The sequence below is a fragment of the Vespa mandarinia genome, chromosome 10, assembly GCF_050613455.1.
Source record: "Vespa mandarinia isolate Hongniang chromosome 10, ASM5061345v1, whole genome shotgun sequence".
NCBI lineage: Eukaryota > Metazoa > Arthropoda > Insecta > Hymenoptera > Vespidae > Vespa > Vespa mandarinia.
This window is the reverse complement of record NC_140819.1, coordinates 2,317,373-2,329,996: the sequence shown is the minus strand read 5'-3', so window position 1 is coordinate 2,329,996 and position 12,624 is coordinate 2,317,373. Positions and strand designations below refer to the sequence as shown.

At 30.4% G+C, this 12,624-nt stretch overlaps 1 protein-coding gene across 1 annotated transcript in view; it reads right to left on the bottom strand.

Annotated features, from left to right (window-relative positions):
- UBL3 (ubiquitin like 3) overlaps nt 1-12,624 on the bottom strand; it is a 91,465-nt gene continuing 78,841 nt past the window's right edge. Inside the window, exons 2-4 of the mRNA XM_035873498.2 lie at nt 9,733-9,841; nt 8,910-9,074; nt 1-7,697 (exon numbers count right to left, since the gene is read on the bottom strand). Coding sequence (XP_035729391.1) covers nt 7,633-7,697; nt 8,910-9,074; nt 9,733-9,841 — 339 coding nt within the window. The 3' untranslated portion in view covers nt 1-7,632. The remainder of the gene's footprint in view (nt 7,698-8,909; nt 9,075-9,732; nt 9,842-12,624) is intronic.

Sequence of the window (12,624 nt, the reverse complement as noted above, 5' to 3'; positions counted from 1 at the left end):
TTTTTATTTTTTGTTATTTTTTTTTTTTTTTTTTTTTTTTAAATCAACTTGCATTAAAACTCAATTTTCTTTTTCAAATTACACACACATACACACACACACACATATATATATATATATATATTTGTTTACTTATAAATAAATAAATAAATATATATATATATAAATAATAAAAGTTCCCTCTTTTGTTCTACGGAAATAACAACAACTCCTTATGTCCCATTATGTCTTTAACTTTATTTTTTTTTCCTCGTACTAAGAACTAAGCCATTAGTTGTGGTTAAAATCCTCGTTGATTTAACATTAAAGACAAAAATATGATCTAATATGTACAAATGAGATGAGTAACGTAAGCTTAATCATTAAACTTTTCAAGGATTAGACAGATTGATATTCATTACAAAGTGGCACAGTATACAAATGCTATACACAGTTTAAGAATCATTTAATTAGTTAATTAGTTAGTTCTCTTTTTTTTTTCTTTTCCTTTTTCTTTTTTTTTTTTTTTTTTTTTTTCTTTAGCCCTTTTAATCCTTCAGAAAAGATCTTACGATGTATATTAGATCAAGAAGACTTAGTGACATATATTTATAAAGAATATTCAATTGTGTATTCGGACAGCAATACGAAGCCCATGTTTGCGAAAATATACTCCTTTTTTTTCACGGAGAAGTCTGTTTTCATGGATCCTCTTTTGCAGTACCATGCCCCATTATAATAAATCAATGTCTTTTTATTACTCTCTCTCTCTCTCTCTCTCTCTCTTTTTTTCTCTTACGTTCTCACTCACTCACTCTCTCTTTCTTTCTCTCTCTCCCTCTCTCTCTTTCTTACTTTATATAACAGTTCGAAAATAATAACAAACGTATGAATGTATGTTCATTATTTTTTCATTTTCGATTGATTCACTGTGAAAACAATCTAAAAATTTCTCGCTAATATGAATCGAAATGTATTAATTATTCTATATACACGTGAACGGTATCTATGACGTTTCTATTTTTCTTTTCCTTTCTTTCTTTTTCCTCTTTCAATGATAAAACATTAAAGAAATGATTTATTTCTTATAGTGATATCAAATGTTTTCTTGGGTTATTTAATAAGAGGGACATTGTGTAAGCCAAAAATACAGAATTCTCTAAAAGTTTTCGCGATTTCTCGATGAAAATCGATGATACCTTAACGATTAAGATTTAAACAACAGAACTCCGTAAAATCGGTCTATACACATTCATCTAAAAATTTTTACTTGCGCAAAATCAAAGCAATGATTATTAACACGATATTTTTCTTTCCTCGTTAATTATCTGCATAATCTGGATTTTTTCTTTTTTTTTTCTTCTCTTTCCTTTTTGTTTTTATGCAAGGTAGTATAATTATACATAGAGTATTATTATTAGTTAGCTATACATATGTGACAAATATTAAGGTATGCACAAAAAACCGGTCGAACGTAGGCCATTGCCGTTGCAAAATATTTTCCTATTACAATATCAAATCAGAAAGATGAACACGTATAATTATCTTAAATGCTCTTATATATCGATGTTAAATTTTTTTTTTTTTTTTAATTTTTTTATTTTTAGTTAAAGATATAATAGGAATTAGGAAGCGAACAAAAGTGAATTATGTTGTGAGTGTTAACACATCAAGAAATAATATGAATCATTAGTAACATTCATTTACCAAACTTAGCTAATTATTTCGGTTAAAAAAAAAAAAAAAAAAAAATGAAAGAAAGAAAAAATTAATACTTATACAAAGTGTTTCTAGATGATTGTTTTCGTAGAATATTATTATCGATTGAATATCATGTTCTAATTTTCTCTTAGAATCGAATTCTTCGATAAATAGAACGTAACTAAAAAAGTCATTAAAATTTTTAAGAACACTTTCCAGTGTTTATAACATTTTTTGCCACATTTTATGGGACGGCCAGTTAGATACGTTTTTTTTTATACGTATTTTATTTATTTATTTATTTATTTATTCATTCATTTTTTTTATTCTTCACGAAGAAACGAACAAATAAAATTGATATTTCATTCGTGTCAATTGTAATCAACGGTCTATCGATTCAATGGATTCGATTATAATTGCAAAATGCGAATGATATAATATTTCGCTAACGAAACGATCTTAAAATTGTTTCGTTTTAATCGATTTTCGTACTTTGTGAATTCGTATAACACGTTATGAATTACGGTCATTGTTATAAATAGTTTCCCATCTATAAAAATATATATTCATTATCAACAAAAAAATAATACGAAATAAAATCTATTGCAATTTTTTCTTTGCTAGGAGCTGAAATCGATCATTTTAAAACTACCTTCCATCATTTTGTACAGTTTTTTTTTAATTTCAAATACAAACTCGTCGATTTAAATTTCACATCTTATGAATTTCAATTTACGCGAATTTTTATGTAATACGATAACACCTCGATTAAATTGTTCATTTATTACATTTAATTTAATCGTTCGACAGTATTTCACATCTTGTTCTTTTTTTTTTTCTATGGCATCGATCGATATCGCTAATGAAAATAAAAAATTTATCTGTCTTTCTATCTGTCCGTTTAAAGTTTTCGTTTGGAAAAGGCTACGTATAGTGATTCATTAATTTTCTCTTTCGATAATAATTGTCTCGTTGATTATTATAAATTTTTTCAATTTTGTTTTTACGTAACTCTTATATGTAACTACCTTTTAAGAAACATAAATTTTAAATACTTAATCAGACAAGTACGTTTAAAGAAAATGTCCGTAGCCTTGCTTCATTTATACAATTCGAGAAGATAATATGAATTATTTAAATATTTTCTTTATCTATCTATTTTTATTTAAAATACACGGATTAAATGTTTTAATTCACAACGATTGGAATTTTTGTTAATGTAATAATATTCATCATTAGCGATATGTAAATGTCATCAAATTAAAATATCATTTCCACGAATATTGTTACTTAAGTATTGCTTTCCTATAATTATTATTGTTGTTATTGTTGTACAAAATAATCTCATAAAGAAAGAAACATTTTCATGACGTTGGCAATGTTAATATTAATGCATTTTTAAATTGATAATAATTTCTGCCTTCAACGTGTTATTTTGTTATCTAAATGATCGAAAAGGCGACTGCTTTTATTTATCGTGCTAAAGCAATACAAATTACGTAAAGGCACGATCAAACTCCTTCGTAGGTTCGATTAAAAATGGTTTTATAAATATCGTATTAGCCAATGAACAATCAATGTTTATACATGAGCTAGCAATGTACCTCGTTTGATCTTATTAGCTATGATCTTGATATGATTGGTATATGTAAGTATTCTTAATAATTTATTTGCTTATTTAAGAATACCACAATCATTCTGTTATCATTTTCTTTTCACTTTTTTCTCTTTTTATTATTTAAACAGTTAAAGGGATTAACTATATATTATGTCATATAATATTTTGTGTTCAAATCGAATTTTAAACGTTAAGATATATACCACTAACCATTTTATCGATATCCTTTCTGAATATAACACAGCTAATTGGCTTCTCGAGATTATTTATATGATTAGATATTTCTAAAATTATTTAAAATATTCAAATATAATAAGACAAATGTGACAGGAATCTTGATCATTGTTCCGTCGTTGTTAAAAATCATTTATTGATTGGTGGGTGAATATCGCCTTTCGAAATCTTCTATCAAGATCAATTTTTGGATAAAAGTCTCCAACTTTTATCATAAATTGTGTTCCACAAGACGAAATCAAAAAGATGTAATAATAATAATAATAATAATAATAATAATAATAATAATAATAATAATAATAATAATAATAATAATAAAAAAGAAAAAATTGTTTTACAGTTTGGAAAAATAAAAATATGAACCAAGAGCATCGTACGATGATGTTGATGAAATATCTATATTCATTTTTATTGTTTTAAAGTAATATTGCAACGTCAAAGGTACTTCACAATATGTTCGTAGAGCGCTATTGTTCTCCTTTAAAAATTGTCATTTCAATTGAATGATAACCATGTAGAAAATTTCATAATCACGTAATCCTTTTACTTGGATTGTAAGCAACGGGAAATTAGAAACATAAAAATCATATGCAATCAATCATATACATTTTCATATTATTAGATTTAAATACCATGATACTGATATTATACGCAATTAGTTCGAATACTTTCTTTCGTTATTTTTAATAGTTACTCAAGTTTCTCTTTCTAGAAACATTATTACAATATATCCTGAAATCAAAATTATAAGTATTATATTTTAGATATAATCTTTTTTCTTCTCTTCCTTTCCTTTTTTTCTTTTCTAATACATTTCTTCTTCATTTATTTTTTCTTTTTGGTTTTTCTTTTCACTTTTTTTTATTACGTCGATTGGCAATTCAAGTAAAAGGTTCGTTCTTTCAGAGCCAAATTTCATTTGGGAAAATTATATGATTCGATCATTCAAATCGCTCAGATATTAAATTATTATATATTATATAACGGGGAGAAGATCAACAGAATCTTAAGTATACTTAAACTTTTGTTTGGTGATATTAGGAGTACATTCATGTTGAGACAGTGTAGCGATCTCCATTCTATGTTGTTTTTTTTCTTTTTGCATTTTGATAAATCATGAATATAATATATATATTCATTGGGATGTGTTTATTCGCAATTTTAAAACTTATATACTAAACAATTTCTTTTATGGTGTTTAAACAGCATCTACGATTAATCTATGTCTTAACATTATTTTAAAAATGAATAGAAAAGTTGCGAACAAATTAAATTAATGCTGCTTTTATATGATTCCTGATGACTAATGAACGTTTTGTCGTCAGGGGAAAAAATAGCAAAAATAATCGCATCGCTATAACGAAAAATCTTCTGGCCCATTCTCATAAACCAGTATATTTTTTGTACATAGTTATTAAAACGCCATTCACGTTTTTCATAGAATTTTGATATTTTATAGAGAACGCGAGAACAAAACAGAATCGTTTATAAACGATCGGCGATTACTTAAAATTTATAAATTACACGTATTAATAATCAACGTCTTAACTATTACGTAGATATTCGAGCGAAAATATCCGGAGTGTATTTCTGTAAAACAGAACTTTTAATATTACGTTATTCAGGTTTATGAGCTTAGCGAATACCATTTGCCTTAGCTATAAACGCGATCGGTTTTGGAGCTTTAAGAGAAAATAAATAAAATAACTTTACAAATGTTAATTTTGATGAATTTCACTATATAAGAACATCATATATATATATACACATGTTATGCATTGGAAAGTCATAGTAGGGTACAGTTTTTTTTTTCGTTTCTTTATAGTAGAATATGCATAGAATAGGTTTGTTACAACATATAATGATTTGGTTGGACCTAACTATAATAATCAATACTTTAATGCGTCCACCAGTCAGGCAGGACTGGAGGAATAGGAAGGAGGGGTTGTGTAGGTTGGGTGCCGTTCATCCGGTGATTTTAGGTCCGATTCGTAATAATGGACGGGGGCAAAGTACACGAAGAAGAGGGAGGAAAGGAGACAAAGATAGGAAGGATGAGGTAGGAGGGGGGGGGAGACAAAGAGAGGTTCGGAGGAAGGACAAGTAGGGGGCTAACAGGAAATATATTTGAGTTATTTTATCATAACTATTATTAGAGATCCAATGTGTTTTTCTCTTTTCATTCTTCTTTTTTCTTTATCTTTTTTTTGTTTGTTTTCTTTTTCACTTTTTTTCTTTTTTTTTCCTTTTCTTTTTTTTTTTTTTTTTTGTTATCTCGTTTACCTCGTTCCTTGGTAATCTTATTCAGAATACTAAACTCTCAAGTGGCGTCATAATATTACTTTAAATTCATGATAATAAAGTCTATTTGTATGAGAGTTTAATTACGTGTCAACGTGTCTCATACCATCATATATATATTTATATATATATATATATATATAATATAATTTTAATAATAGTATGTATATAATATATTCACTACCTGCATATCACAACATAAATTTTTTCTCCTTTCTCACACATACAAACGCACACGCGCGCTCACATACTCCCCCCTCTATCTTTCTCCCACCATCCCTCTATCTCCCCCTCCCTCCCTCTCTCTCCTTCTCTCTCTCTCTCTCTCTCTCTCTCTTTTTCTCTCTCTCTCTCCCGCTCTCTCGTTCACTCACTCACTATCTTTTCCTCGTTTTCTTTCTGACATACAACTCGCATATACATTCGTACGCACAAATACTCTTATATACGCAAGATTGACATCATTCATACCGTTCTGCAAACACACTCATACGATTTTTCTTTTTCCATCTACATAATTGTTATAACGCTGCGGTAGTCGAGTAGTGGTTGAGTTTCTAAGCATTGTAGCGTCTTTCAAGAGAGCGTATATATCTTTACTTATCAAAACTCTACGTTCATTCTCTTTGATAATTTTTTCCGTGAAACGAAGAAAAAAGAAAGAAAAATAATAATAACAATATTTTTTTCTCTTTTTTTTATTTCTCAATGGAAATGTATTCTCACCAATAAAATGCATGTCGGAGAGGAAAAAGGATTAAAGGGTTAATTCTCTTTCTTTTTCTCTTTCATTCTTATTATTTTTTCTTCTCTCTCTCTCTCTCTCTCTCTCTCTCTCTCTCTCTCTCTCTCTCTCTTTCTCTCTTTTTCTGTTACAAGGTGATAGCAAAGGATATACTCGAAGATCGAGGCACAAGATCTTAAAATTTTTAGATCATCCTGTCTGCACGGTTACGATGATCTATCCATCGATCAAGCATGATCCAAGACGGCTATAGCACCCGTTGGCTCAATCGAAAGACTATAAACAAGCATTTTTTATTCAGTACAGAAACATCGAGCAACATGTATTCGTGTATCTTTGTACGTGTGTTTATGTGTGTGTCTATATGTATGGGTGAACTATATCCCTTTGTATAAATTATACACGTGACATATGTTTTCGCTACGAAACGAAAATTAGAGACGACAATATGCTTTGGCTCGAACTTTACAATTGCATTTCTTACTCTTCTCAATAATAATAGTAACTTCTTTTATGTAGTGGACGTCATTGTGCTAATTTTTATCAATCAATCATCATGCAATTTATATATGTATATATATATATATATATATACCTTCATTAATTTTATTTTTTAGCGCATAAAAATGTGTTTTATTATTTAAAGTGAAGAAATATTATTTTTGTTTCTTTTTTTGTTTTCATACTCTATTATCTTTCTCCATTTTCATTTCATGGGATTTTATATCGAAGTTGTGTTAAATATGTGTATGTGTTTGTATTTGCTCTTCCTTGTTTCTCGCCTTCGATTTTTCTTTCTTTTGGTTTTAAATTCATACTTTTCTGTTCTTTTTTCTTTTTCTTTGCCCTCATTGTCTTTTCTCCTACCTCCTATTATCTTCTATCGATCAACACGTAAACGAGAAGAATCCGAGTAATTTGTGCTACATTGCTCATGAGCTCAGCCACTAGCAATTAGACATCAGCATAAAACCTTAGAAATCATAGCTCAGCTCGAAGGTACTCGTGCTGGGCCCACTTTTAAACACGACTTCAGAAAATCCAGGGCAGCCGATTAAAGTATGCAGCAGGATGCTGAGCAGCAACTGCTACCACCACCTTTACTTTTTTGCCTTTGATCTGAAATGAAAGAAATGTTTCATTGTATATCTTATATTTAAAATATCGTAATATATTAGCAAATTTCAAAAAGGTTTGCCGTTTATCCTTTGGTTCTTTCATTTTTTTTTTTTTTTTTAATAAAAAATCACGCTACATGAACATCATGAGTATCATGGAATTGAAACATGAACATAGAATGAGAACAAAAAGACTCAAGAAAGACAGCACATATCATTTAAAGTAAATAATCACAAATAAGATGTAAATAAAACGTGATCATTATTACAAATATTAACAAATAATACAAGAACAATTAATTGTAAATGCTGTCACTACTATTGGTCATGATCTTCAGTGGTGCATCACGAATAAATATTATTGATGTTTTAGAAATATTTCTAACAAGAGTAAGGATTTATATATATATATATATATATATATATATATATATATATATATATATATATCAAAATGATCAGGGAAGGACTTAGGACTCACTTAAAATATAGGGATCGAATGATCTTTGTTAGCTGTAGTCATCGTAGTCAAGATCATCGTCAGGTTGGATATACATATATTCACCGTTAGGTAGGAGACCTACAAGGTACGGAAATGAAATTTCTTCTTTTGAATAAATCATTGTTCAAGAGTATCCTACAAATACATACGTCATTTAAAAACGTTGGTGGAAATATTACTATCGTGTAACATAATTATGTATTCCCATGACCAACAGAAGCAACAGGTTACGAGAAAAGAATCTTTGAGATCGCAAATATATCTCATTAATTTTAATGATCAAGATAGAGATAGATGAAATTATGAGCATTTCTTCTTCTTTTTTTTTTCTATTTCATTATCCAAGTTAAACAGCTATATTCCTCCTTTTTAATTACTCAAAATTAATTGCGATTTGTAGTTACAAGAAGAACGTGTATACCCTTTCTACTTTGAAAATATTACTTCTCGACGAAGTAGAAAGAAAAAAATTACCAAAAAAGAAAAAGAAAAAAAGCATTATAATCGTACCTAATTGTGATGTTAATAATGAAAAATACAAATTTCGCGTGATAAGGAGTAGATATATCAGGGATATTAAGGAAGGGAAAGAAATTAAGAGATGAGAAAAACGTCTGAAATCGTTTCTTCTACAAATTCTTTTTCTTTGTTTTCCTTTCGTTTTTTTTTTCTTTTTTTTATCTTTTTTTCCGTTTCCTCCGTCTCTCTTACCTTGGGAATTAGGCTCGGGAAGATTTTCTCGTGGTACCAAATGCATCACCGTGGTTTTCCCGAAAGGAAGCCCAAGAGCGCCGAGCGTGACATTGCTGTGCAGAAAACGTCCCTGGTAGATTAGCCGCAGGATCTCCGCTTTGGCAACAGCCTCTTCCGCCCAGTCTGAAGAAACAAAAGTATTCTTTTAACGTGAATACCCTTTCCTCGTGATCCGAGGTATTTTCGAACTTTCACTTAGCTTAATCTTTTAAAATGTGGACAGGGAAATTGATTAGATGCTCAACTAGAACGCGATACTATCAAGAAAGAATGACAGAGAAAAAAAGATTTCGTTCCAACTTAAAGATCTGTTTTCTTCTTCTTCTTCTCTCTCTTTCTCTCTCTCACTCTCTCTCTCTCTCTCTCCCCCTCTTTCTTTTTTTCCAAGAATATTTACAATCCGACCGATTATAAAATTCTACAAACAATTAATTATACGAATAACGTTTCATCGATAGTCGAATACAAAAAGATTTCATTCGTTTAAAAAAGAGAGAGAGAGAGAGAGAGAAAGAAAGAGAGTTATATTTAAAAGCAGAAACGCACTCGGCTATGCTCCTCTCTTTGCTTTGCGAGTGATATATGAGGATCGCCGTTGATTTTTCAATCCCGAAGTTGTTTGAAAGATTCTCGATGCAATAATCGACAGTAGCGTAGCTCGGTCTCATAAATCTTATGCCCCCGTTTGAATTCAACCGACTAACGACCGCCTTCCTATCCGGTACTCTATCCTCGTTCTACAGGAGCATCTGCGGAATGTCGAAATCCAATAACAACCTACCTTCCGGCCAGTTTTCAAACACATGGTGCGCTATATCCCCCGCGGAGTCGCTCGGACTGAATAGGAACTCTTTTGTCTTACCACTGACGAGGATGAGGCGTAGATTTATCTGTAAAATATCAAAAGCAATGGTGATACTTAGATAACGTGAAAAGTTATGATACAAAAGAAAAAAAAAAAAAAAGAAAAAAAAAAAATGTACATTCAATGTCTGTTATATAACTCATGTATTTCGTAGATAGATATTTAATTACATAAAAGCTCTTTTATATCTGGTATTTTTTTCGTCTTTTTTTTTATCTTGTTTTCTTTTCCTATTTTTTATTTTTTTTTATTTTTTATTTTTTTTTAATTTTTGACGAACGTAAAACTATCGATTTCATCATGATACCTATCGTAAAAGCTATTTTTTCTCTCGCACCCATCCCGATATCATTTCAATGTCCGACGAATTTTTTCAATCTTCGTGAACGATCGGATCTCTATAATAAAAACCCTGAAGGGTATATACGCATGTGTATACTCTCTCTTTCTCTGTCTGTCTGTCTGCCTGTTTTTCTGTCTCCCTCTCTCTTTTTCTGTCTGTCCGCCTTTCTCCCTCCATCTCCCCCTCTCTCTCTTTCTATCTGTCCGTCTCTCTCTCTCTCTCTCTCTCTCTCTCTCTCTCTCTCTCTCTCTCCCTCTTTCTCCCTACCGGTTTATCTATCCAACCAACTATCTGCGACACTTCAACACGAATCTATCGACCCAAGCACCCTTCCGTAGCATCCATCTTTTTTCTGCGACAAACGAGCTAGCGCTTTCGGACTAGGCGCAAACCTCTTAACCGACTTTTTTTCTTAACCGCATATCCGAATACTTTGAGTCTTTTTCTTCATCGACTTGGACTTGGATCACGCAAGAGAAAATTCTTCCGCAGCAGAATCCTATTCTTGGCACGTATGTACATATATCGTCGTTTTAAAGATAATCTATCAGTCTTATTGTAATTAACATATTGAATAAAGTCAATTTAAAAATAAGAGATTCACCTAGATTCATCGCCTACATAATTTTTGTTCTATACGCAAAGATTTGTTTCTATGATGTAAGAAAGTAGATTAATGTAGAATAAGCTTATTTGTTTTACGTACTAACAGATTTCCTTTTGTTCCTTTATTTAATACTTTGTGCATTAATCACGAGTCTGATTTCATGAGCTCTAAAAAATACTTTATCGGTCAATCACGAATTAAACTCAGAAAAACTATATATATACATATATGTATATATAGGAGCATAAGTTCATTGCTACATATGTAATAAAATAAACTGTATAAAGCGAAGAACGTGTTTTATCAGGAAGAAAAAAAATTATAAAAATGTATTTAAAATTATTCGTACTTTTTGTTCATTTGATTGAATTATTTTTCCAACAAAACAAAGGAAAAAGAAAGAACAAAAATATAATAATGATAAAGTACAACGTATTAATAATAAACAGGATATATTCCTGTCATAATTTATGTCATGTTTAAATTTATACTATTTCTTCTGTAACAACAATTTATTTATAAATTGACAGGATTGAGAGTCCTTATAAGTATATAATTTTTATGCTCATTCATTTATTAACATTATTATTATTATTATTATTATTATCATTATTATTATTTTATCATATTAAAAAGTTTTCAAATTAAGAAAGCTTTTCGTTGTAGATATGTACTTTGGCGGATGCGAATTCAATTATCGAACGAGAACCAGTCGGCATAAATAATCACGGACGGAGAGAAGGAGAGAAAGAGACACACACACACATACACACACACACACACAGAGAGAGAGAGAGAGAGAGAGAGAGAGAGAGAGAGAGAGAGAGAGAGAGAGAGAGAGAGAGTGGGAGAGACGATAAAAGGGTGTAGTCTGGAGGGGTTTCAGGTCGAAAGAGAGCAGAGGAAGAGGAGGAGGAGGAGGAGAAAGAGGAGGAGGGCGGTAGGGCTTTACTACGCCCAGCTCGTGACCCTTTGCGGTCTTTGCGGTCGCAAGAATCCGTTGTTCGGCCGCTAAAGCGTAAATCATTGTCCTCGTCGCACGAATTATCGGCCAATGCTAAAGGCGTGCGCCTCACCAAACGTTACCAGACGCTTACTAACCCTTTGCGAATTTGATAATGTCAGCCATCGTACGATCATTCTTATACGTTGATTCATTCTTTACTTAGAATAATAATAATAATAAAAAGAAAGAAAGAAAGAAAAGGAAAAATGAAATCTACAGAATTCAGATAAAGCAAGAGATAGACGTGATAGTATTTATACGATTAAGTGAAAAAAAAAAGTGAAAGCATAAGATTTAGAAAGAAAGATATTAAATTCGTTTGCTTCTATACTTTCGAATTTTAAGTCAAGACCAAAGAGTATACATATATTTATTAAATTGACAAAAAATTTTCCATAACGTTTCGATTTATTCTAATATATATATATATAGAATCTCTCTTTTATGCAGAAAAAACGATATAAAGTCATGAATAAAGATAAGAGAAAAATAGGAAAAAGTAAAAAAAGAGAAAAAGAAGAAGGTGAAGAAGAAAGAAAAAAAAAAAAAAGGAAAAGGGAAAAAGAACACGAAATTTTACGATCTTCGGTGGTAAGTTCGAAGCGAGGAATATGGTTTTTATAAGAGGTAAAAATAAATGAGTAAAAGATCGATATTTAAGACAACGAATTATTAATAATACTTAAGGTACGTGAATACTAGTAGGATTACAATGGAATTACAAATGATGAATAGAGATGAAAGTAGACTGGAGAAAGAGATATCCAGATTGTGAGTGTAGGAGGGTGAGAGAGAGAGAGAGAGAGAGAGAGAGAGAGAGAGTGAGAGAGAGGAAGGGAGGGAGAGAGAGTT